A 26,569-nucleotide genomic window follows, 5' to 3' on the forward strand; every position below is an offset into this window, starting at 1 on the left:
CCTCGCTTCTGGGATCACAGTCGGGCCAGAAGGGCCTCTCCCTGATGGGATTGGCGTGGGGGCAGCGTGGTGCCTGAGGACCCCAGGTGGGGAGAAATGAAGTGTGTGACCTCTGGGGCCCCCCTATGGGGTGGCGTGAATTTCAGTTTGGGAATAGGGCAATTCAGTTTGGGAAGATGAAAAAGTTTTGGATGGATGATGGTGATGGTTGGACAGCAGTGTAAATGCACTTTTCTTTTTTTAAATAATATTTATTTATTTATTTGGCCGTGTCGAGTCTTAATTGCGGCATGCTGGCCCTTCATCGCAGGCATGCTGGCTTCTCTCTAGCGGTGTCTAGTGTAAATGCAGTTAATGCCACTGAACTGTAAAATTATTAAGATGATAAATTTTACGTTTTATGTATTTTACCACAACTTAAAAAAACAAATGCAGTAAAACAACAACAAAAAATTGTAAATGATTCAGAGTTAGGTTAAATGAAAACAAAAAGACTCCAGCCTACATTCTTTACACCCAATATGTGGGCTGCTTAAGAGATAACCTGTGGGACTTCCTTGGTGGTCCAGTGGCTGGGACTCCATGCTCCCAACGCACAGGGCCCGGGTTCAATCCCTGGTCAGGGATCCCATGTGCTATAACTAAAATCCTGCATGCCACGACAAAAATTGAAGATCCCACATGACGCAACTGAGCCCCAGCACAGCTAAGTATTTTTTTTTAAGAAAAGAGATAACCCACTATTTTAAAAATATGATACCACCACCACCACCAATGAAGTTCCCATGTTTTGAGCTAATCAGTTAACGTGTGCTGATTCCTCTTAGTCTCGTGGAAGTTGTCCAAAGCCAACACAGCTGGGAGGTGATGAAACTGGTGTCCCTGCCAAAACCTGGACTCTGAGCAGCTAAGCTCTGCTACTTCTTTATAAGATAAAAGATATCTTATAAGATGCTGTGCTGTGCTTAGTTTCTCAGTCGTGTTCAACTTTTTGTGACCCCATGTACTGTAGTCTGCCGGGCTCCTCCATCCATGGTGATTCTCCAGGCAAGAATATTGGAGTGGGTTGCCATGGCCTCCTCCTGTGGGCCTTCCCAACCCAGGGATCAAACCCAAGTCTCTTGCATTGCAGACGGATTCTTTACCATCTAAGCTACTAGGGAATCCCATGAATACTGGAATGGGTGGCTTATCCCTTCTCCAGGGGACCTTCCTGACCAGGAATTGAACTGGAGTCTCCTGCATTGCAGGTGGATTCTTTACCAGCTAAGCTAACTGGGAAGCCCATCTTATAAGAAAGTTCCATTTAAAGGAATAGTATGTCAGTGACAGTAAAGGAAACAAGGAAAAAGTCACCCGTTATCCCTCATTCGGCCTTCGGGATACTTTTGTGCATTCCCTCTGGCCTTTCCTCACTTGCTCGCAAGCTGTTCCCTTTGTCCTGCTTTTCCTCCGGTGGGGCCACGCCAGAGCCGAGCCACCTGTAGAGGGGAACAGGAGTGCTAAGGACAGTGCATTTGAGTGGTTCTGTCCTTGCTGGGTAAATAACAGTGAAACCAGCCCCAGGTTTGAATCCATCAGCTCTTTGGCTGGGAACAAACCATTTCACCCATCTGAGCCTCAATATGCTCAAAAGTAAAAGGCAGAGATAGCTGTCAGCCACCAGAGATGGTTGAGAACATCAGATAAATCTGCACGGCCTTCCGTGTGCAGTGCCGTGAATTTAGGCATTATTATTGTTCTAGTCCCAGAGCGCCTGTGTGAGAAGTTTGGTTCCGTAGCAATGATTGGTTTTATTTATAGAGAGACACAGTTTGTGTGCCTGCTCAGTCATGTCAGATTCTTTGCGACACCATGGACTGTAGCCTAGCCTAGAATTCTCTATCCATGGAATTCTCCTAGGCAAGAATACTGGAGTGGGTTGCCATTTCCTCCGCCAGGGGATCTTCCAGACCCAGGGATCAAACCTGAGTCTCCTGCATTGGCAGGCAGACTCTTTATCGCTGAGCCGCCCTGGGGAGCCCCAAGACACAGTTTACCTGTTGGAATAAATGCTCCTGCAGACCCAAAGGCTGGAGGTGTTTCGTTGAAGCCCCACCCGCTGCCCATGTGAGAACGAGCGAGTGGCCAGTCTTCCCCACACTTTGGGGCGCTCTGTTTTTTTGGTTCTCAAAAACATATGGGTCCACCTCTCACCACCAGGAGGTGAAGGGCCTTGAACGCAGGGCTGTAGAATTAGGATTTGGTCTGGGAGGCAGTGGGGGGTGGGGGGTGTCAGAGGGTTCATGTGCGGAGTGTGTGTTTTATCCTGTAAGTGGGGAGTCAGATGGGCTCTAAGCAGGGAAGTGGCGGGGCCAGGAAGGTGTCTCAGTAAGATGAGACCTGGGGAGGGCTCTGGAGGCCACTGGAGCTGGAGGCCGGACCAACCTGAGAGGACGGCAGTGCTGGGGGAGGGGAGAGGAAGCCGGTTCTTAGGAGCAGGCTCTGTGGAAGCTGGTGGAAACACACCCTCCAGCACCATTGGGGTTTCCCAAATCACTGCAGAGAGGAAGTGATTACTCTCAAAAGGCAGCTGACCTCCACCCAGGCTCCTTTAGCCGGTCCTGCCTACTCAGGCTGTGTGATGTCCGACAAGCCACTTAACCTGCTCAGGCCTCAGAGTCTTCATCTCCAGCAGGATGCACTGAAGGACCTTGGGAGGATTTCATGCTTGCAGAACTGGGGCTGACCAGACGTCATGGCTCGCAGTTGACGTGGCTGCTATTTTCAGGCTTCCCATCTCTAAAACAGGGAACGATGCACGTGTCTGCACTGCTCATGGAAGGGGAAGCTGGAAGACGGGCAGTACTTTTATACTTAGGGGCTCAACTAGGGACTCAGCGGTTCCCCGATGTGTTCAGGGAACCTCATGGTCTACAGAGCCCTTTCATGTATGCGTTCTCATTCCCTCTTCCTGACAGCCCTGTGAGGGAAGCAAGCAGATGTTATCATGACTATCACTTCTGTCTCATAGGTGAGGAAACAGGCTCGGAGAGAGAAGGAAAGTGACTTATCAAAGGTCACACAGCTGGTAGGATTGGAAGTCAGGTGGGTCTGACTCAGAGTGCCTGAGCTGGACGGTCGCAGAGATTGTCGGGTCCAAGCGCTATACATTACACGCGGGGAGGCCAAGGCCCAGAGAGGGAAACAACTTTCGGGGGCACATGAATCTGAAGCCAAGCCCAGACTCTGAACCAAGTCTCTAGATTTCTCCATCCAACCTCTCGATGGCTAACCCACTTCACTGAATGATAATAGCTTTCTTTCTTCCTACCTCATTTCAGGGAAACCAGTTCTTGAAGTCAAGTCTTCCATCCCAGACTTCTCGGACACTGTGAAGCCAGGAAAGCCTTTGGCAGCTTCTGTAAGAAACACTGAGGATAAGCAAGAAACGGGGCAGCCTGTGAGGCCACCCACCTTTCCAGGCTCAGGTAGTTTTAATTAAACTTAATTTTTTAATTTAAAGGAGATTTATTTAAGGAACTGTTTTATCTATGAGGATATTTAGCTCAGAGTATAATAGCAAAAAAATGGAAACAACGAGTGTGGGTGGCCAAATTAATCACAGATGGCGGTAACAGTAAAATCCTGCTAACAGTGACATAGGGATGAATATACACGGGCTTCCCTGGTGGCTCAGATGGTAAAGAACCTGCTTGCAACGTGGGGGACCTGGGTTTGATCCTTGACTTAGGAAGATCCCCTGGAGGAGGGCATGGCAACCCACTCCAGTATTCTTGCCTAGAGAATTCCCATGGACAGAGGAGCCTTGTGGGCCACTGTCCATAGGGTTGCAAAGAATTGGACATGACTGAGCAACTAAGCACAACAGAGCACATGTATATACACGTGGAAATATGCTCGTGATACGCTGAGGTTAAAAATGTCAGATGACAGAAGGATATATGCCATCTATTACCTTTTTTTTTTTTGTTTGGCCTCACTGCACAGCATGTGGGATCTTAGCTCCCCAACCAGGGGTTGAACCCTGAATTGGCAGAGCACCTGGGAAGTCCTGCATTTTTGTAAAAAGGAAAAAGAAACTCAGTAACAGAGGGCTTTGTATGTGTTACACACTGTTCTAAATTTATCCTTCAAAGATGTTGACCTTTTTAACCTTCAACTGACTGTAGGAGTTTGGTATTATTTTTCTCCCCATTTCACAGATGAGGAAACTGAAGCACAGAGAGGTTTTCATCATGTGTGGTAAGGAATCATATACCTTGGAGTTGCCACCATGTAAATGCTTATTAAACGTTAGCTGATCTTAGGAACATTCCAAGCACCCCAGCTAGGTTGAGTCTGGAAAGTTAATTCTAGGCCAAGTAGTCTGAATTATTTCCTATAGCCTATCATGTTCATATGCTATGGGCCCAGGTATTTTACCTTTGGTTCCCCAAGACCCAGCACAGGCTCCGGGCAGGGAGCCTACTGACCTCTTCATCTGCCATCCTCAGGCCCCTGGCCCTTGCAGCCATGTTGGGGGTTGCCAAGGGGCGCTGCCTGCCCCATAGCCGTCCTCCCCTCTGCCTGGTAGAGATCTGCTGCTTTGTTCTGTGGAGTTTGAGTATGGAGCGTGAAAGTGACTTGCTCAAGATCATGTGGGTAGGAAGTAGCATCTGAGCCATGTGATTTGAACGCTCATGTCCCCAGCCACTACACACACCACTGACCCAAAGCTTCTCAGCCCGCTTCAGTTGTCTCCACCTCCTTGTCCCCTGGGGAAGGACTCAGCCAGCAGGTGACTTCCCCAGGGGACCCGTTCTTCATGCCATCTTTCCCACGTCTCCCCCGGAGTCCCACCCACCTTCTGTTTTTCTGCAGTCTCCTGAGTAGAGAGCCGGAGACACCAAATCCACGAAACCTCCCAAAGTCATTGATGTGGCCCCCGAAGCCAGGGTCAGTGTCGGCTGAGAGGAGCAGGCATGGGCTTTTGCATCTGGCAGACTTATATTTGAATCCCAGGTCTGTCCTCACTATCAGGAGACTGACTACTTTAGCCTCTCTGTACCTCATTTTCTTCATCTAAGAAATGGGCATAATAATAGAAACCATATCATCCTGTGTGGGAAGTAATTATACACCTTGGGGTTACCACCATGTAGATGCTCATTAAGCATTAGCTGATCTTAGGAATGTTCCAGACACCCCAGCTAGGTTGAGTCTGAAAAGTTAATTGTAGTCCAAGTAGTCTGAATTATTTCCTACAGCTAAAGAGTTTTTTTGTTAAGGGCAGAACTCTGATCAGTGATTAAAGATAAGGGGATATGGTCCTAAAGCTCATTTGACAGTGGTTGGTAGCCAAAGGGAAGGAAACTAATAAAATAGGGAGATTCTAGGGGAGTGCGGGTGAGGCTAGAGAAGATTACTGACAAGCAGCTTCTTTGGAGGTTCCTAAGCTCAGCTGCTGTGAAAACAAGCACCGTGTGTCTCTGCCAGCCTTCGCACCCTTTGCTTTCTTGAATGGCACCTGGAAGGACATGTTCTTAGACAAGTCAGGACCATAACTATCTGTAGACAGAGACAGGAAGTCTATTGTCCATCTTTGCCCAAGCTGAAAATATGGGTGTGATCATTAATTTCCTCAAACAACCCAAAGCCAGTCTTCTCTTGGGAAAACCCCAAGGTTCTATTGGGCCCCAAAGTTCCAGCTGTTTCTCTCATAGGAGTGGAGAAGGTGGAGGCAAAGGTAGCTGGGGAGGAGGACTGACAGGTGGGAACGGTGCCTACTGGCAGTCACTGAATCAGCATGACACCCTAGGGCAGAGGGCTCTTGGTAGCTAGGGAAGGAGGCATAACCTGTCAAAACTCTATGGCTGACCAAGCGGCGGGAGTGGGATTCAGCTCATGTGAATTGTTCCAGAGTTCACATCTTAACCTCTGTATCTCCTGATCCGCTGGCAGTAGGTAGGGAGGAAGTAGGGAGAGACATGGAGAAGGAAAATACACAAGCAGATGAGCCATGGACAAGTTCTCAGTACCTCCTTAAACAGATACTCAAAGCTAGATTTCAGATAAAAGGGCACTGAGCGGCTGAAATAATTGTCACAAAGCCTTACCTATAAGAGGCATCAGCTGTTCATCAGAACTGATTTGCTCTCATTCTATATGTAGTTTTACCAGCCTTGGTACCCCATATATACCAGGGGCTGGTCTTTGTGCTTTATGCCATCTTTTAATCTGGAAAAGAACTCTACACAGAATGGACTATTACTGTTTTCTTTTGTTGTTGTTTCTTCATTTTTACATTTGAGAGAGCTAAAATGAGGCACAACTCACCCAAGTTCAAACCTTTAGTAATGATAGAGCCAGGACTGGAGCTCAGTTCTGTCTGCTACCAAGAAAGAGATAGGGAAGCTGTAGATGCTGATGCACTGCCTGCCACATGGCAGGATCCAGAAAACTCCAAAATGAGATACAGCACTCTGCCTGCAGTGATGCAACTCAGCAGGACAAGATTTCGGTGTATTCTGCTTGAGAAAGCAAAAAATCTTCTAGAAAGATTTCTGTGGGAAATGGCACACGAAAGTTGAACTCTAGTGTTTTGGAAATGACATTTGTGTAGACCAGTGTCTTCCATGAGTGTTTCCAAAGAAAGCAAAGGCTTGTTCTTACCTGGTTTCTCAGCCTTGCAGTACTGGCCCACATTCCACTCCCTTTCCCTCCACTCTCCAAACCAGAGAGACAAACAGACTGAACCACCCTCAGTAGCTCTCCTGTGTCACAAGAGCAGACCTCAGCGATCTCCCTACACTGAGAGGCTTGGTGCAGCCCCCAGAGCAAACCCCAGGTATCAGACCAGAGAATCGTGGCTGTGTGAGGCCAGTGCAGACCTTGGTATTGCTGGGCAGTGGGAGAGGGTGAGGGACCATGTGTGCAGCCTAGTGCGGCCACCCTGGGGTGGGGGGAGCGGATTGTGCAGAAATGCAGGAAAGAAGCAGCGGGGGAGTTGAGTTGGCCTAGAGCAGCTGTCCCCAGAGTGCAGAGCCTCTGCCCGCCAGTGTGCATGGAACACAGGTGTTAGAGTGTGTGTTACATGCACAAAAGACTAGGGATTCAATGCTGAATACTCAAGATGTGAATTAGAGCAGAGTGAAAGAAAACATCGTGGGGCAGCACGGACGCATGACCCACACCCAGGAGGTGGACGACTATGACCACTGTGACTCAGGCCAAGGAAGGGCACTGAGCCGAGCCTAAGAGATGGCGGGGTGACAGTGGAGGCCTCTGAAGATGGAGCAGCTGTGGGTGGAGCACCCACCCAGGGAGCCTCCCCTCTGCATCCAGGCACCAGGGGTGGGGGCAGCTGTGGCAAGCTCAGCCTGGGGGCAGATGCACAGAGGGATCTGAATGAGCAGCTGGTCTTTGGTCAGTTATACTGCCAGCAGCTGGTCTGCAATGTGTTGCTGGTTTTACTTAATTTGTTTTACCTTTTTATTTTTTTTAATTGAAGTATAGTTGATTTACAATGTTGTATTGGTTTCAGGTATACCGCAGAGTTATTTAGTTATACAAATATATATATCTATTCTTTTTTTTTTCAGGTTATTTTCCCTTATAGCTTATTACAGAATATTGAGTATAATTCTCTGTGCTATATAGTAGGTCCTTGTTGGTTATCTATTCTGTATATAGTAGTGTGTATCTGTTAAACCAAGCTCCTAATTTATCTCTCCCTCAACCTTTTCCCTTTTCCCTTTCATTTTTTTTTTAGTGGCTGAGTAAAAATACCCCATCTTCTTTATTCGTTTATTCTGGTTTTATTTTTTCCTTTTTATTGGCCGAAAGTTTAATATCTATGCCTGAGCTATAGCTCTTATTCCGAAGCTCAGTTTAAGCTGCAGTGCCCTGAGGGACAGAGAGGGTATGTGTGACTGTGTGTACACCTGTGTATTTTGGGGAGGGGTGTTTATTGTTACTACCCGCATTCTGGGGGTCTCTGGTGCAGTGTGGGTATACCAACATGGTACCTTCTCAAGTGTAGTCCTTTCAAATATAGCCAGTGCTGGAAAATATGGGGGAAAAAAAGAAAACAAAAGACAAACAAAAACTCTAGAAGCAGCAGAAAACTCAGGGAGAGAGGCTTACTTAGGGTGGCCCCTCTCCTCAGAGAATGAAAGTGCCTCAGACTTTGTATCAGGTGAGTTTTGTTTTATTAGCTGCCTGGGTAAATAGTTTTGAAAAGCTGGTTCTAGTTTCACCATGGTGCTGTTTTCAGTCTTCTGAGTTAATTTTTATGGCCAAAGTTCCACAGTAATCACTCCTTTGCTGGTAATGTAAGCCAGACATACTTGAAGCAGGTGGATTAGGTCCACAACACTGGGGCCAAAGTCAGGTTCCCTTGGGAGGGCCGGCCTCCTGTTACACAGAGGCCAGGCCTGCGGGAGGACCACTTGGGTATTTCCAGAGGATGGCATCTGAAGCTCTGGCTTCTGGCCAAGGTCCACTTTCACGTGTCTCTTGTGAATCTTCTCCATTCACTAAGGGCGTGAAAGCACAAACTCTGGAGCCACTGACTGGGTGTCTTTGGAAAGGTGGGGTCACCTCTGTGTGCCTTAGTTTCACCACCTGTAAAGAGTAGATGATGCGTCTGTCTCCTGCAACTGTTGTGAGGGTGAAATGAATTAGGTCAGGGAAGGGCTGGGAACAGAGCCCGGCATGCTCTCAGTGTGTGTTAACTGAGCGTGCCTGGAATGCTTACCACAGCCTGGGCTTTCCTGCTGTGGCTTTACCTCCTCATGGGCTGGTTCCTCGGCCTTGGTGCCTTCCCTCCCTCACAGCTACTTGTTGCAAATGTTTCATCTTGGAGGTCCAGGTCAAGTGTTCCTTCCTCTGTGAAACCTTCCTTGATCTCTAACTCACTGAGGCAGACCTCTCTTGCCTCTCCCCTGGGAGGCTGGTTGTTGCCATTCCTGCCACATGGAGGTTTCTAGAAGTCAGGCTCTGTAGCTGATTCACTTGTGTCCTTCTCAGCTGCTTTAGAGGGAGGTGGGTTAGGGCTGGGAGTCGGAAGGCACAGGGAGCTCCCTTTGAAGGCTGACTTTGCCACTTCCATCAGTGTGGCCCTGGGCAGCCAGCCGCCTCCAGCGCCTCCTTTCCGCCTCCTGTCACGGGAGACTTTGTATAGGACCAACCCACAGGGCTGTGAGAAGTCTTCCACAGGGTAACATGTGAGCAGCCTGTGGGCTAGCGCCTGGCTGTCAGGAAATGGCTGACGTCATGATCGACAGTAAGTGTCACTGGCGTGAATGAGACACTGGCCGGGTCAGGAGACCAGTCAGGGACCCCTCCCACCTTCCTCCAGCATCCGAGGCCTGATCCACTGTCTCTCCTTTTCAGGACCTGCTGCAGTCAGAGTCAACCTCCCAGCCCCTCCTGAAGATGCCTCTTCTTCCTTAAAAACCAACCAGACTGCCTCAGCTGATTCAAAGGTAAACCCTCCACCCTGAGTGTAACCCCTGGCTTTGACTGTCTTTCTAAAATGCAATGTGTTTATTCCCTGAGACCAGTTTGGGGGTTAGGGGTCCGAGTGAAGAGGCGAACCCCATCAAATTACTCTGAGCTTCTAAGACTCTTAAGTGCCAACCCTCAATAAAACAGGAGAGAGGGTCGGGGAGAGAGTGAGCTTTAGTTTTTAATGAGCTTTTCCATTATTTGTGTTTAAATGAGAGCTGATAATTGGCATCCTCCTCACCCCCCGAAATATCTTGGTGGCAGTAGTCATTTGCTTAGAACATGCCTTCCCTCCAACCTTTTTTCAACACAAAATATATCTGATTTATTCTGAATTTTTAATGATTTGGGTCCAGGGTCACTAGTGACTTCTGTGAATCTTAAGTACTTTTTGCCTTTCTAGGCTCTTTCTTTCATTTAAAAATGTTTTTTAAAATCATATTTTATGATTGCAATGGTTTTAAAGATGAACATAATCCAAGTTGGATTAAAAATTTCAACACTTTCTTTGAGGTGAAAAGTACATTTTTATTCTTTAGACTTTGAAAGAAATTATGTTAAGACATTTTTGTGGGCCCTTAAAAGTGTCTTGGTGTCTGGCAGGGAAGCCAGTGCTACACAGATCTGGTCAGTGGAGCTCTTCCATAAATGGGACTATCACTTAAGCAAGGTGATTTATATTTTAATAATTAATCATTTCAAAGACAACTGAATAATTGGGAGAATAATCATGAAGTAATGTTAAAAGAAAACACCAGAAATCAAAACAATGTGTGTGACATGATCTCAGTTTTTATTTATTTATCCTTTATTTTTCTTCTTTTTTTGGCTGAACCGCAGCTTCTGGGATCTTTAGTTCCCAGACTAGAGATCAAACCCATGAACCCTGAAGTTGAAGTATATGGTCCTAGCTGCTGGACTTCTAAGGAATTCCCACAATCCCAATTTAAAAAAGAAATCCTCATATATCTAACTGGCAAGAAGAGGATAATGGGATCATGCATAATTAGCCCCCGACTCTAATTCTTTAAAACTGTTTGTGAGAGCCTGCTATGCTGTGCTGTGCATGCAGGCTCAGTCGTGTTGGACTCTTTTATGACCCTGTGGACTGCAGTCCGCCAGGCTCCTCTGTGCATGGGATTTCCCAGGCGAGAATACTGGAGTGGGTTGCCATTTCCTACTCCGGGGGTCTACCCAACCCAGGGATTGAACCACATCTCCTGCATTGGCTAGTGGGTTCCTTACCACTGTGCCACCTGGGAGTTCCTTATAAAAGCATATATAACTTAAAAAAATGGAAATTTATGTCTACCTATTTTAAGGAGGGCCGCTTTTCTTAGACTTACATAGGTTATGTGGACCTGTATCCTGCTTCTCAGCATGTATACCATGTGTAGGACCAGGGGCGCCAGCCCAGCCACTGACCTGGAGTGGAATCTGACTTCAGTTGTTTGACCCTTTGTAAACTGCAAATAAAAAATAAAGGAAACATTGACCGTGGGCTGGGAATACTCACATTGTAGTTAATCTATAGGTAGAAAGGTAATGTTACCTTTCAGGGTACTATGATTATCTTCGTTTTTGCTGATGAGGCAGTGAAGGCTCAGAGAGGTTAAGTAACTTGTCCAAAGTCACAGAGCAGGTTAGAAGTGGAGCTGGGATCTGTCCTTTTTGTATTCCTCCTCACTGGATGAGATGATCCCATTCACCCCTCAGCTCTGCTGTTCTGAGATTCCCTGAGGGAGTAGGGAAAATAATACTTTCCATATTAATCTCTGTCTCTTCTCTATGAATTTCCAGGATTTCAGTGCCTCCATTCCTAAGCAAGAGACACTTTCAAGCCTGGCTGGAGATGACCTTTTCTGGAGTGAGGTAGATGTGATCCAGGCAACTGATAATTTCAACCCAAGCCACAAAATCAGTGAGGGAACCTTTGCCGACGTCTACAGAGGGCACAAGCATGGCACACCGTTTATCTTCAAGAAGCTCAGAGAGGTAGGCACTTCTTGGTTTCCAGTAAGAGGTGGAGGCTGCATGGTGAGGCTGGATTTTCATGTTTCAATGTCTTTTCCCACAGATGGCCTGTTCAGGTCCAGGATCAGTGGAAAAATTCTTCCAGGCAGAGGTGCAAATTTGTCGTAGGTAAGTCTCCTCTTTGGAAAATACTTTGTTTGATAGTGATGACAGCTAACCTGCATATAGTGCTTCCTATGTGGCAACATGTTTTAAGCATTTTCTTTATGTAATCCTCATAAGAACCCTGTAACATGGCTACTATTATAACATTATTTTACACATGGACACATTGTGGCACAGAGATGTTAAGTGTTTTGTCCAAGATCACACAGCTAGTATGTGGCAGAGCTGGAATTTGGTTGGTTGATCTGACTCCTTCCATGCTTTTTTCTCTGTAGCCACTGTATGCATGGATTAGAATTATAAAAGAACCTCGGCTCACTTGGCTCAACTCCTTCCTTCCAGTCGGGAAAGAATCTGTTTCTGTCCCATTTTTTGAGATGGACAGAAATGTACTGATTCCAACTCTAAAAGCAAATGATGACCCACAGGCTTAGCCTGGCCTAGCTCTATTTTAATGGCCTGAGAGCTAGGAATAGTTTTTACATTCTTAAAGGGTTAAACAAATAAAAAGAAGATAATTTCATGACACATGAAAAGTACGTGAAATTCAAATATCATCATCCATAATGAAGTTTATTGGAACCCACCTGTCCTTATTTATTTCCGTGTCATCTGTGGCTGCTCTTCCGTGATGGTGCACAGTGGGGGAATTGTACCAGAGGCCAGATGGCCTACAATGGCTAAAATATTTACTGTCTAGTTTTTTATAGAGAAATTTTGTTTACCTCTGGTCTTGAGCAATAAGGGCCTTCAAAAGTCATCCTCAAACCTGCATTTTACAGATGACGAAACTGAGGCTGGAGAAGTAAAGTGAAGCTCCCATCACAGAGCTTAGTGGGGGCAGGGGCACTGGGAAAGAGAAGGGGAGGACATTTGCAGACCTGGACACTTGTCCTGCCCCTGCTGTCATTGCCTGATGGATTTAACACACGCATACTAGGTCTCTGCAGTGCGCTGGACACCAGCTGTCATTTGAGCTGGCAAGTCACTCTCCGAGTTTCTCTGCCAAATATGCAGTCTCGGGAAAGCAGTGTGTGATGACTGTGGTATATTTTAAGAAATAAAGAAAGTTTTAAAGAGGAAAATAGAAATCACCGATTTTCCATAGCATCTGTAAATTACTACTACAGTATTCAGATTTTTATATATTTTCTTTAGTCCTTTTTCTCTTCATATATATATGTATGACTACACACAAACACACACACATATACATATATACACATCCTTAACTACACACACACACATGCACACACATGCACACTCGTAATGGAAACTGGAAATCTGATTCCCTTTCCATCTTGGTATAGAGCCTTCCTGGAGTAAGCAGCTATTGCTTCATTCATTCATTTGGCAAGTGTGAGTCATCAAGGCCTTTCTTGGTTCTCGGGAGTGCAGACATGCAGAAAACACAACGTCCGCCTTGGGGAGTTCACGGTGCCGAGGGGAGAGTGAATGTAAATAACTGGTGAGGGTGGAAAGCGTGCAGTAGTGCAGTAGGATGGCCTAGCGGGAAGCGGAGAGGGGCTGAGGGGCAGGCAGGTGGCCCTTGAAACAGTGTTCAGGAGAGTCCATCAGCATCTGCCTCAAGGTGGAGGAGGGAAGAATGAAGGGGGTGTTTTCAAAGCTATTTATGACAATGAAAGGTGACTAATTAGATGGGAGAGGTAAGGAGGTTTCTAGGAAATTGGATGGTTGGTGGTACCCTTGGTTGAGCAAATAACTAAGTCTGGAGAATCAGGTTTGGAACTTGTTGAGTCTAGGCTGTTTACCTGGAACATTGGGATGCAATTTGACATTCAGGTCTGGATGTGGGTTGGACCTGGAGAGATGTAGGGGTGCTCCTCATAGACAGGGTGCACTTTGTAGAGGTGAGAGATCCCTGATGGAGCAGCTTATAAAATGAGATGATGAGCCCATCCAGGGAGACTCAGGTTTCAGAGAAAGGCTGAGGAAGAGGGTCTTAGTGGAAAAGGCCAAGGAAGAGCTGTCAGAGAGGCAGGAGAGTCAGGAGGGAACAGTGACTTTCAATCGGCCAGAAGAGGATTTTGTGAAGAATCACAAGTGGTTGGGGTATCTTGTACTTTGAGTTCTTTGATTTCAAGCATCTTGAAGGCATGCAGTTGTCATCTCTCTACCCTCAGGAGTCAGAGCATTTGGTACCTGGGAGCTTCCTGGTGGCCTCGTGGGTGGAGAGGGCAGAAGAGGTGGAGGAGGCAGGAAATGGAGCTGTCTTTGATTATTCTTTCTGTCTAACTCCTCATGCCTGCACTGATGCCTAATTTCAGATGCTGCCACCCCAACGTCTTACCTCTGCTGGGCTGCTGCACTGGAGAACAGTTTTACAGCTTGATTTACCCATACATGGCAAATGGTTCTTTACAGGACAGACTCCAGGGTCAGGTAAGGGGCTGGGTCATGGTCAAAGAACAGGACTAGGCAGCATTCACTTACAGAATCAAGGATTAAGAACTTAAAGGAATCCAGAGGGGAAGAGGGCCACTCAGCGGCCCTTTAAGGAGAGGAGTTGGGCCAAGATAGATAAGATCTGGCTAAACATCTTCAGGAAAAACCTATTTAAAAAGTTTTTTGACAAAGAGGCATTTAAATCAAGAGTAAGACAAAGGTAACCCATAGCACTATATTATCCAGTATTGTTCTGAAGGTACAAGCCAGTGCACTAGGCAAGAAAAAGAATGAACAGATACAGAGTATGGAAAGTGGAGGTACATTTTTCTTAAAAATGGTATTCTAATAAATTCCTATTTGTTTGTGAATATATGGAATATTTATGGAGAGATACAGGAAACTGGTACCTTGACTGCCTCTGGAGAACTACATGTAGACGGGGCTCAGGTTGGGAGACAAACTTTTACTACATACTCATTTGACCTTTTGCGTATCATACCATATGAGTGTTATATCTATTAATGTTATAATTTTTAAGACAAACAAGCCTCCTTCCCATAAAGTCCTCAAACAGAGTGACAAAAGTTATTCCACAGCAGAATTATTGCTTCCCTTGGGAGGGATCAAAGTAGTTATTCATGGTATAATAATGATTGTTAGCTTTGCTGAGCTCTCACTGTGGGCAGGACACCGTGATAATGGCTTTGTACATCTCCTTCAGGCCTTGCCACCACCCCAGAGGTTCCCCCATTTTCAAAAAGAGGAGTCTCTGCCACAGAGAAGCAAAGTAACTTATCCAAAGAAACACAGCTGATGGGTATCAGGGCAAGAGTTCATGTGGCTCCAGATTCCAGAGTTTTTGAGAAATCTATTAGCAAGGCCAGTTCTTAGAGGACGTAGAATCTAAGAGGTCACCTAAAAAATAAGAAGGGATTTTTCTTGGACATTCAGCCTTAGAACAACAGTGGAAGTATAGAGGGCTTTAGACCACCCATAATCTCCATCAGCTCTTGTGACATCTCTCCAGATACTTATAAAATCAGCTCATGTGCTTGATGTGCCAATGCAAGGTTCTTAGTTCCTCTCCCAAGCAGCCCCTCTTAGAGAAGAATTCCAGAACTGCTGCATGATAGTCATGATAAAAATAGCTGGTATTTAGTGAGCACCCACTGTGTGGCAGGTACTATGCTGGGGGCATACCATTCACTCCTTTGAATCCTTACTACAGCCTTAAAGCATAGGGATTAACGTTTCTATTTTATATCAGAAAAAACTGAGGCTCAGAGACGTTGAGTGTCTTTTCCAAAGTCACACAGCTAGTGGGTGTCTGGGCTGGGATTTATACGTAGATCTGTCTGATGTCAAAACCAGTTCCCTACCAGTAAACCATGCTGGTTGAGCCCTGTTGTTGAGGACCTGAGGGCTGGAGGAGAGACAGGAGCCCAGGACTCTGTCACTTTAAAGTCCATTGAGGATTTTAAAAAGTCACAGATGTCACTATTTTCTCCTCCTTTTCTTTCTCTTAGGGTGGCTCAGACCCTCTCCCCTGGCCCCAGCGCATCAGCATCTGCTCAGGACTGCTTCATGCCGTGGAGCACCTGCACAGCTTGGAGATCATCCACGGCAATGTCAAGAGGTGAGAGAGGAGGGCTGAGCCCCGCCTCAGGCTGGGCCATTCCTTTCCCTTTGTCTCTCTTTTCTTTGACTTTCTCTCCCCTCCTTGCCTCTCTTGGATCTCTTTTTCTTTGCTGTTCCCTGGAACATCAGTGTTTCTAGGTTGTACTCTGTCTCTGGTTGCTGTCAGCATGACTCCCTATCTCCCTAACAAAGGTATTTCCCCAACAAGTTTGTTGTTATTTCCCCACAAGCCTTCCATTCCCCTGCCATATTTCACTTCCCCTCCAGCAGCCGATCTGGACTGGGTCCTCGAGCTGTGGGCTGTGGCTGCCAGGCTCCCTGGGCTTCTGAGACCTGCTTTCGTTCGTGCATCTGTTGTCACAGATCCTGTGACACAGGTTAGGTGTGCACCCCAGCATCTCAGTACCGTGCTCCCAAGACTAGAAACATGGAGAGGGATTCCAGAAGATACCAGAAGATCTGGCAACAGTGACCTCGAAACCATAGCATTCGCACTTCCCCAGAGTTCTGTCCTCTTTTGGCCAGTGGAAACCTTTTCCTCTTTTCTCCCCCCTGATTTTTATTGAATTGTGCAAACAATTGTAATAGCAAGAAAGGAAGTGAAGGGACAAGAGGTCATCCTGACCCTATTACCCTGACGTGGCCTCCATTTCTCTGTTGTATTTCTTTTCCAGCCCTTGCCTACACAGATATCTCAGCCCTAAGATAGCACTATTACCTGATTACCAACTCATAATCTCTTTTCCCCCATGATTTAAACATTTCCTCACGTTGCATGTCATCAATTTTTTGGCACTTCTTAGTCTTCCATTGAAGGTATTTGCCCATAATTTACATAATGGCTCCTAATAGCCAATATTGGAATTGGTGTCTACTTTTTTTGGGTGACAAGACAAAAGGATTTATTGAAAAGGGATGTTTAAGTGAACAGCAGCAGGGTCAGGGAACCCGGGAGAACTGACCTCTGTATCTACTTTTTAAAAACCATTTAGGGTTAGTTTGAATATTTCTTTTAAAGGTTTTGTTATTATTTTTTTTGATGTAGGTCATTTTTAAAGTCTTTATTGAATTTGTTACGATATTACTTCTGTTTTATATTTTGATTTTTTTGGCCATGAAGCATGTGGGTCTTAGCTCCCTACCCAGGTATTGAACCTACACACCCTGCATTGGAAGGCGAAATCTTTTTTTTTTTTTTTAACTTTCTGTTTTGTATCGGGGTATAGCCGATTAACAATTTTGTGATAGTTTCAAGTGAACAGTGAAGGCACTCAGCCATACATATACATATCCATCCTCCCCCAAAACCCCCTCACATTGGAAGGTGAAGTCAATCGCTGGACCATGAGAGAAGTCCCCAGTTTGAATATTTTTATACATGTAGGTTAGTTTTTAAAAATTAAATTTTTTTCCTTTGGAGTACTTTCTGAGAGTATTCATTCCTGTAGATTAGATGCTTAAGTCTAAGAATATTTTTACTGTTCGTCTTATTCCCCATGATCTGAGCAGGTTCAGTCCCAAAGAATGCTGATGTTTAGACTTGAGTCAGCAAGGCCACAGCTGGGGGTTGGAACAGCTTCAGAAGAGATGGAGCCAGTACAGCCTCTGGGCTCAGGACTGATATCCGTGGGGATAAGGATGGTCGTGCCTCTCTGGCCACCAAATGTCATTTCTGGGGCAGCAGGACTGATCTTATCTTCCTCCCCATTTGCTGGTGGAGGTCGGCTCCCAATCCCCACCCCCCATCAGGACTGGCTCATAAACTTGTTGAGGGTCTTCAGTGACCCTCGTTGGCTGGCTCACTACTAAGTTGCTTTCCAAAAGGGTCTCCACGGCAACCTCTTCTTGTCCACCTCCAAACAAGAAGGTTCTCTCTGCCTTCTTTCCCACAGCTCCAATGTTTTGCTAGACCAAAACTTCACCCCCAAGCTGGCTCATTCGATGGCTCACCCGTGTCCTGTCAACAGAACATCAAAATACACCATGATGAAGACCCACCTTTTCCAGGCCTCCACTGCATATCTTCCAGAAGATTTCATCAGAGTGGGGCAGCTGACAAAGCGAGTGGACATATTCAGCTGTGGAATAGTAAGAGCTTCCTTCTGTGCTCAAATCAAGGCCTGCACACATCTGTCCTTCCCATGGCTCCTCTGTAAGCACAAACTAGAAATATTCCACAAAGTACAGCAGGAGTTGGCAAATTATGGCCTGCAGATCAGAACTGGCCTACGGCCTATTTTCTATGGCCTGTAATTAAGAATAGTTTTTATATTTATAAAAGACTGAATAATAACAACAACAGCAATAATAAAAGAACGTGTGACAGAAATTGTTTGTGGCTCACAAAACCTAAAATATTTACTGTCTAGCCTAGAAAGTAAATATCTCTAGAGATATTTACTTTCTAGAGAAAGTTTGCCAACCCTTGAAGTAAAGCTCCTGCTCCCCATGAGTGTCCAGATTCTAATAGGCTACAGATAGCTCCTGACTTCTCTGATGTGCATTCAGCCTGCCATCTAATTATCCATCCGCTTGTCTATTTCTTCTTGTTTGTTCATCTGTCTGTTTAGTCCATCTGTCCATCCATCAGTCCAGTTATTATCCAACCATTCATGCAACAGCCACCCATCCATTCAGAATCCATCCAGCCATCCAACCCGTGTCCTAATCACCACTGCTGTCCATCATTACTGTGTGCCAGGCACTTGGACTATAAATGTAACTAAAGCACAGACCCTCCCCCAAGAGTTCATGGTCTGAGTCTAGTAATCTCCAAAACACATTTCTATAAAACACCAGTTCCCTGAGATCTCAATAGGTACGATGTGTTTAAAGGGTTTCGATGTGTTCAAATAGGTTTGAGAAACGCTGGGTTGAACAAGGTTATGCTTGTTCAAGGAGAAAAAAGTTACCACAAAAAATTAACCAGGGCCTTTCATATGGTAATAGTCTTTAACCTGGTAATAATGAAGCAAGGGTATGCAGCATGTCCCAAATTCCCTTGACTATGGAGCCTTGTTTTCTTAGCATCTCTAAACATCAGAGACCTGGGGATCCCAGTCTGGGAAGTTCGGGCTGAGAAAAGTGACGGTTTCTGGCTGATCTCTGCCTAGAGCCAACAGCTGCATCTTGGCCCTTGCCTTCTCTCTTCGTCTCCAGCCTCAAACTCTGTACTTCCTCTCCCTGACCACAGTCTGTCTGGTTCTTCCACTAATGCCCTTCTTCGGAGCCACTTTCTGCCCTCAGCCCAGCTTCCACATATGAGGTTCTGCTTCCTACTGTCTCCTGGCACATCAGCCCTTCTGGTTTACTTGTCCCCCAGTTCTTTCCTGCCTCACCCCCTCCCCACCCCCACCAGCACCACTGTGGGGGCTGCTCAGTGAAGCTCAGCAGGGTCAGCCCAGGATCCTCCTCCCTTAAGAACCAGTGGAACTAAACCCCGAAGCTGCCAGGCACATACAGTGTAGAGCTGAAGAGCATGAGTTTGAGTCCCAGCTCAGCTGCTTTCAGCTGTGTGACCTGGGGTATCACTGATAACTCTGGGCCTCAGGTTTATACTCTGTAAAATGGAGGTAATGATGCATATAGAAATTAATGAGATTCATAAGATAGCATATAAAAACTGGTTAGCAGAGTATGTTACATTGATCAGTATGATTATTATTATGGGGATTAGTGTTAATTATTATAATTATCCCTGCCTTCACACCCTCACTCCTGATTTCTGTTTATGCTTGACTTTTTAACTCAGTTCTGGATGTAACAATTGACTTTCCCTTTCATTCATTCAGTGAGTGCCTACTGGTTCCCTTCAATCTTTTTCTCAGCTCTGCTGCTGATGGATGGTATGATTCTCAACTTTGGTTCTTGTTGTGGGGAACACTGCCCTTCTCTGTTGTTATTGCTGTTTTTGTTTATCTTTTTTTGAATATAGTTGGTTTACAACATTGTGTTAATTTCTGCTATACAGCATAGTGACTCAGTGATACACATATATACATTCTTTTTTATGTTCTTTTCCATTGTGATTTATCCAAGGATATTGAATGTAGTTCCCTGTGCTATATAGTAATAAGTCACTGGTTTTTTGATGAGCGCTAAGTAATTTTTGTAAAAGGCCTGGCACAGGGCCTGCCCTGTGGAAGAGGCAGAGGAAGTTTGTCTGTTCATTTCCTCTTGTTCTTCTCTCCAGTCTTGGCAGGACCTCGACTGGAGTCCTTTTCTCTTGGCTCCCCTCCACCAGCTGCAGCGGTGCCTTCTGCTGCCCCCTCCTGGCAGCTGCAGTCTGTTAGTAACGCTGCAGGCCCTTTCAGGGTGGAGGAGGAGTTCTTGGCAGTTGTTCAGTAGCTCAGTCATGTCAGACTCTGTGACCCCATGGACTGCAGCATGCCAGGCCTCCCTGTCCTTCACCGTCTCCCGGAGCCTGCTCAAACTCATGTCCATCGAGTCGGTGATGCCATCCAACCATCTCGTCCACTATCGTCCCCTTCTCCTCCTGCCTTCAATCTTGCCCAGCATCAGGGTCTTTTCTAATGAGTTGGCTCTTCACATCAGGTGGCCAAAGCATTGGAGTTTCAGCTTCAGCACCACTCCTTTCAGGATTGATTTCCTTTCGGATTGACTGGGTTGATCTTCTTGCAGTCCAAGGGACTCTCAAGAGTCATCTCCAACACCAGAGTTCAGTCAGTTCTTTGGTGCTTATCCTTCTTTATGGTCCAACTCTCACATCCATACATGACTACTGGAAAAACCGTAGCTTTGACTAGACGGACCTGTGTTGGTAAAGTAATGTCTCTGTTTTTCAATATGCTGTCTAGGTTGGTCATAGCTTTTCTTCCAAGGAGCAAGCATCTTTTAATTTCATGGCTGCAATCACCATCTGCAGTGATTTTGGAGCCCAAAAAATAAAGTCTGTCACTCTTTCCATTGTTCCCCCATCTATTTGCCATGAAATGATGGGACTGGATGCCATGATCTTCATTTTTAAATGTTGAGTTTTAAGTCAGCTTTTTCACTCTCCTCTTTCACCTTCATCAAGAGGTTCTTTAGTTCCTCTTCACTTTCTGCCATGAGGGTGGTATCATCTGCATATCTGAGGTTATTGATATTCCTCCCAGCAATCTTGATTCCAGCTTGTACTTCTTGGCAGTAACTGGACCGTATTCTGTCTTTGAGAGAAGTTGTTGGAGGGAGATTTAACACTAAACTGGAGTACCCACTCCCTCATATACAGTCATTAGATCACCATGTACCAGATAAGGATACAGGCTCAGATTTTAGTTTCTTGCCCACAGATCACCCCAGCATGTAAGGAACAGAGTCAGAATATGAACCCAGGCCCATGTGACTGGCTGGACTCTGTAGCCAGTGTGCTGTTACCTCTGCTGAGAATTTCTGTTCAAAGCAGCTCTTGCATTTATTAAGATACAGATCACAGTTTGTCAGTTTGGTGGTGGCTTACACCAGCTCAGGACTGTGCTCTTTTCATGAATGGATGAATTAATGAGCAAACAATGTTAATAAAAGCCTGTGGATGAAAATGCTATGGATATTGCCAAGATTTTCTGTCTGGAATAGATATCTGCATGTGGATTCCTCCTTTTCTTGAGATTAACATAGCAGTGCCTGCTTACCATTTTTGATGGGTTTTAAATGAAAATATTTTTAATATATAGTGTGTGTGTATACATATGTATGCGTGTATACAGATAGATGTTTATATATATATATATAGAGAGAGAGAGAGAGAAGGGGGTGTGTGTGTTTGTGTGTGTATATCTATCTGATGGTGATACACACACATTTGGTTTTCATCCTCCTTGCTTTGCTATCAGTTTAAACTTCTCCTAGCAGCTGGGTGATGTGTTTAGCTAGAGAAGGTGTTTAGTGATGTTTACACATTCCAGATTTGGGGCAAGTGTCTGTGCTGGCAAATGACAGAGCCGGGCCTGAAGCTCAGACTGTATTCCTGAGAAGAAGCTTCTCTCTTGGCCAGAATCTCCTGTGTGAACTTGTGCGTGTGTGTCTGAACTGTGCTAACTCTGTATTCTCTCCAGGTGTTAGCCGAGGTCCTCACAGGCATCCCTGCGATGGATAACAACCGGAACCCGGTTTACTTGGTAAGCGAACCAACCCCTTCTGGCTCACAGCTATGAGGGGTTTAGGGGTGGGGAGAGCAGGAACCTCCACTGTACCCTCTGTACCCATTTTTATTGCTAATGAGGCCTAAATCCGGGATTTGATTTGTACCTGTGCAAAGCAGCTGTAACCTTCCCCCTTCACCAGCCAGACAACAACTACTTTTGCATGAAAATAGAGTTTAGAATGTTTGGGGAAATCCATTTCTTCTGTCTACATGTCAGGCAATCAAATAGGGTTTGTTTGATTTTTTTTTTTTTTGGCCACACCGTGCAGTATATGGGCTCAGTTCCCCAAGCAGGGATCAAACCCACGCCCACTACAGTGGAAATACAGTATTAATCTCTGGACCACCAGGGACGTCGTAGCCTTTGTCTTTAAATTGGTGAAAGTAAATTTCAGCCCTTTTAGGTTTCTATAATAATTTCTATTTTGTAGGTTTTATAACAACTGTCATTCAAATATACATGTGTGTGTGTATAGTGGCAATTTCAGAAATATAATGACATAGCCCAACTCTGTGATTGACACTTTATATATGCGTATGTGAGTGCTCAGTCATGTCCTACTCTTTTCAACCCCATGGACTATAGCCTGCCAGGCTCCTCTGTAGTATTTTCCAGGCAAAAATACTGTAACCAGTTGCCATTTCCTCCTCCAGGGGATATTCCCAACCCAGGGATCGAACCCAAGTCTCTTGCATCTCCTGCACTGGCAAGTGGATTCAGTTGGGAGTTGGTTAAAAAAGTGACGATAGTGGGGACTTCCCTGGTGGTCCAGTGGTTGAGAATCCTCCAGGGAACACAGATTTGATCCCTGGTCCGTGAGCTGGGATCCCACATACCACAAGGGAGCTAAAGGCATGTGCTACAACTTCTGTAGCCTATGAGCCCTAGAGTTTGTACTCTGCACCAAGAGAAGTCATCATGATGAAAAGCCCTTGTGCACCCTGAGTAGAGAGTAGCCCCCATTCACCCCAACTATGGAAAGCCCACGTGCAGCAATGAAGGCCCAGCACAGCCAAAAATAAATAAATAAAGAATGACAATAGGGACTTTCCTGCTGGTCTGGTGGTTAAGACTTCACACTTCCACGGGACAAGACCTATGATTTCGTTGGCAATAGCCAACTGGGGAGCGTCTCCTTACACCATTCCTTCAGGGCAATCACTGTACAGGTTCTCATTTGTTTCAGATGGTGTATTAATTTCCTATATTTAATCTATTTAATCAATAGAAGTAATATATTTATAACCTATTTATATAAGTAAATGCATACATGCAAAATGTATCATGTAACATAATTTATGCTATACAAATATATCTATATATAGTAATATATCTATTGTTATTTGTATAGCATATCTTCTGTTTTATGCATAGTTCAGATTTCTGCTAAGTAGCATAAAATATAACATGTAGTACAAAATTTATAAAATATAAAAATATACATAGTATTATTTATATAGTACATCTCCTATTAAATATGTATGGGCCAGAATCCTACATCCTAACATTTTCCTGTAAATGTTAATAAGGTGGGTTATTAGTATAATTATACTATATTGTACTATATTGGTATAATTATGCTATACTGTACTATGTAAATGATAGCTATTATTACTATTAATTACAATCACTAAGGAGATCAGTCCTGGGTGTTCTTTGGAAGGAATGATGCTAAAGCTAAAACTCCAATACTTTGGCCACCTCATGCGAAGAGTTGACTCATTGGAAAAGACCCTGATGCTGGGAGGGATTGGGGGCAGGAGGAGAAGGGGATGACAGAGGATGAGATGGCTGGATGGCATCACGGACTCAATGGATGTGAGTTTGAGTGAACTCCGGGAGTTGGTGATGGACAGGGAGGCCTGGCATGCTGCAATTCATGGGGTCGCAGAGTCGTACACGACTGAGCGACTGAACTGAACTGAATAGAGCATTAAATGTTGATTCTGTGTCAAGTACCACACTTTATGCACTATGTCTTCTAATTTGTGTTAATTTTATTCCCATTTTCCTGATGAAGCAACCCAGGCCTAGAAAGGTTAAGCCCCTGCTTGATGATATGAGTGTGCTATGAAATGCCCTGTACATGTGGGGGATTTAGCCGTTCTCCAGTTCTTACTGTTTTACTTGTTTCTGGGATCCTTGCAATTATTTTTTAAAAGCCATGTTCGTTTCCGGAGTGTTTGCAGCTCTGGTGCCATGCTGGAGGTGGGTGGGGCACATGTGTTTGGACCCCACACCCCTGGACCTCACATGGGGGTGTTTCCACTCTTTCCAACAGAAGGATTTACTGCTCCATGAAATTCCCAGCAGCACCATATCGCTCTGCTCCAGGAAGATGGGTGTGGAGAAAGAGATGGCAAAGGAGATCTGCCAGAAATACCTGGAGAAGAGAGCAGGGAGGCTGCCGGAGGCCCACGCCGAGGCCTTGGTCATGGCCGCCTGCCTCTGTCTGCGGAGGCGCAACGCCAGCCTGGCAGAGGTAAGCCTGAAGCTCAGCCCTTCCCTAGCAATGAGCCCTGTCTGTGAGTCGGCTTTACCAAGGGCTCATTACGATCCCTTTACCAGTCCCTTCACCGAGAAGTGATTTCATGATTCAGAGCCACATTTAGTGGCAAACAGCAGTGTCTGCTGGAGCTGACAGCAGCTAAGCTGGAGTCAGAGGTCCTGAGGGTGCCTCGGACCATACTCTCAGATGTAACAGAAGTCCATCTGTTTTCTCTGAACCTGCTTTATTCCTCATCCTCTCTGCGGGCCCCTTTTCCTTCCCTTCATCCTCTTGGTCAAGGGATACAGCCATTTTCATTTACATGTCATAGTCCTGTTTTCACTAAGTGGCCAAGTCTCCAGGTCCCAATTTCAACCTCTTAGTGAGAGAAACTCATGGGCTTAGCTAGAGTCAGGTGTCCACCTGTTGGCAATCAGGTAAGGTAGGAGTTCAGTATATAAACCTCCTGGCCAGGGGGTCAAGCCTGGCAGGTGGCAGGGCCAAGTCCCAGAGAAAGGGATCATTTCTTAGCCCATGGACTAGGCAGACACACCAGAAATCAATCACCACAGCAGATAAAACATTTTCCTATGGCTAGGATATGCAGAGGTGGTTTCCATGGTAGTAGGTATAAATTTGGGGACCAAATTTGCTATGTCTTTTTAAGACAAAATAACTCCCTGAGAGGGCTCTTAGAGGTTATCCCACTGAGTGATTTTGAAGTGGTGTCTGGCAGAGAGGGGCTCCTTGGGAGCACCTTTTAGCAGAAAGAGAGCTGCAGGCCCTACCCACAACTCCAACCAGACATTCATTGTCACTTCTCATAACTGTATTGGGTTCTTAGTATTTTATTTGAGGAAAGGGTTTGGTAGCTGAAACAACAACAACAACAACCACAAAGCCTTCAAACACCAATGCTTACAGCCAAGCCTCCCATTTTACAGACGAAGTCAAGACCCAGAGAAGGGGGAAGGAGGCCAGAGGGATTTTGGGTCAGAGCCCTCTGGACTCCTGGCTCAGCCTCAGGGTCACCATCTTTGGCACCAGGATGTGGCAGGAGCCAGAGACCAAGTCCTGACTCTCAGCCTGGGCTGGCTTCAGCTACCTGAGTGCATTCGCGTATTGAGCAGTGGTGTGCTGGACCCTGGGGATAAATGGGGAACAAGGCAAGCCCAGTTCCGCTTTCCTGGAGTTCACAGACATTGTGCAGTAACTGTCTGATGAGTGGTGTATGACAGGGGAGCCCTACCCAGGACTTTCCCGAAGAAGTAATATGTAAGCAAATGAAGAGCAATCCAAGCAGAAGGAACAATGCATGCAAATAACCTTAGTTGAGTGAGAGCCCAGCAAGATCAGGGGCCTGGTAGAAGGTCAGAGTGGCTAGAACACAGAGTACATGGGGCAGAGTGCTTTGTGATGAGGCTTCTGGGGAAAAAACCTAACAGTAGGGGGCTTTGCAGGCGCAGTCAGGATGTTGAGAAAGTCCCTGGGGGTATTAAGCAGGAGCAGAACATAATCAGACTTATGCTTTAAAAAGATCTCTTTCCCTCAACATTCATTCTTTTTATTCTTTTGTTCAGGGTATCAGAGTACATTCAAAGAAGCTGCTATGATGAGGAGACTCCAAAATAAGGGAGATAGAAATTTGTTCTTTTTAGCTCAAGAGTTTGAATGTTGGCAGTCCAGAGCTGATGTGGCAGTGTCGCAGTGTTAGGGATTCAGGCTCCTGTATTATGGCTCTGCTGTCCTTATCATGCGGCTTCCATGTCAGAGTCCAAGAAGGCTGCTGTAGCTCAGGCCATCACATTTACATTTCAACCACTGAAAGGGAGTTTAAGAGGAGAACATATCCTCTTCTTTTTAAGGGTGTGACTTGGAAATGCACACATCACTTTTTCTCACACCCCATAGGCCAGAACCGAGTTATGTAGTTTTGTAGTTTTTAGCTTGACAAATATTTACTGGGTACATCCTGTGAAGATTTATCTCAAAAGGTAACATTTGAACTGGGCCTTGAAGCATGAGGAAGCATTTGCTATATAGAATAAAAGGGACAGGGCACTATACGTATACACAAAGGAATGAGAAACGGTCTTTGTCCCCAGTATTTCACAACCAAGCTAGGAAGATGAGAGATCAGTAAGGCCTGGACTTGAAGGGTTTAGTGGTCAGCTCTGCCACTCACTGACTGGGTGACCTTAGGCAAGGAACTTAACCTCTCTGATCTTTTAAATTTTTATTTATAAAAACTCATTGT

General features: G+C 45.5%; 1 protein-coding gene across 3 annotated transcripts in view; it reads left to right on the forward strand.

Moving 5' to 3' along the window:
* The window catches only part of IRAK2 (interleukin-1 receptor-associated kinase 2), a 58,218-nt gene that overhangs the window by 28,478 nt on the left and 3,171 nt on the right, over window positions 1-26,569 (forward strand). For all 3 annotated transcript variants that reach the window (XM_010842114.1, XM_010842113.1, XM_010842112.1), the window contains 9 exons: window positions 3,324-3,470; window positions 9,379-9,470; window positions 11,293-11,487; window positions 11,570-11,634; window positions 13,920-14,034; window positions 15,567-15,676; window positions 17,571-17,766; window positions 21,735-21,797; window positions 24,106-24,306. In XM_010842114.1, the coding sequence (XP_010840416.1) occupies window positions 3,324-3,470; window positions 9,379-9,470; window positions 11,293-11,487; window positions 11,570-11,634; window positions 13,920-14,034; window positions 15,567-15,676; window positions 17,571-17,766; window positions 21,735-21,797; window positions 24,106-24,306 (1,184 nt within the window). The remainder of the gene's footprint in view (window positions 1-3,323; window positions 3,471-9,378; window positions 9,471-11,292; window positions 11,488-11,569; window positions 11,635-13,919; window positions 14,035-15,566; window positions 15,677-17,570; window positions 17,767-21,734; window positions 21,798-24,105; window positions 24,307-26,569) is intronic.

This window comes from Bison bison, unplaced genomic scaffold, assembly GCF_000754665.1.
Source record: "Bison bison bison isolate TAMUID 2011002044 unplaced genomic scaffold, Bison_UMD1.0 scf7180017864171, whole genome shotgun sequence".
NCBI lineage: Eukaryota > Metazoa > Chordata > Mammalia > Artiodactyla > Bovidae > Bison > Bison bison.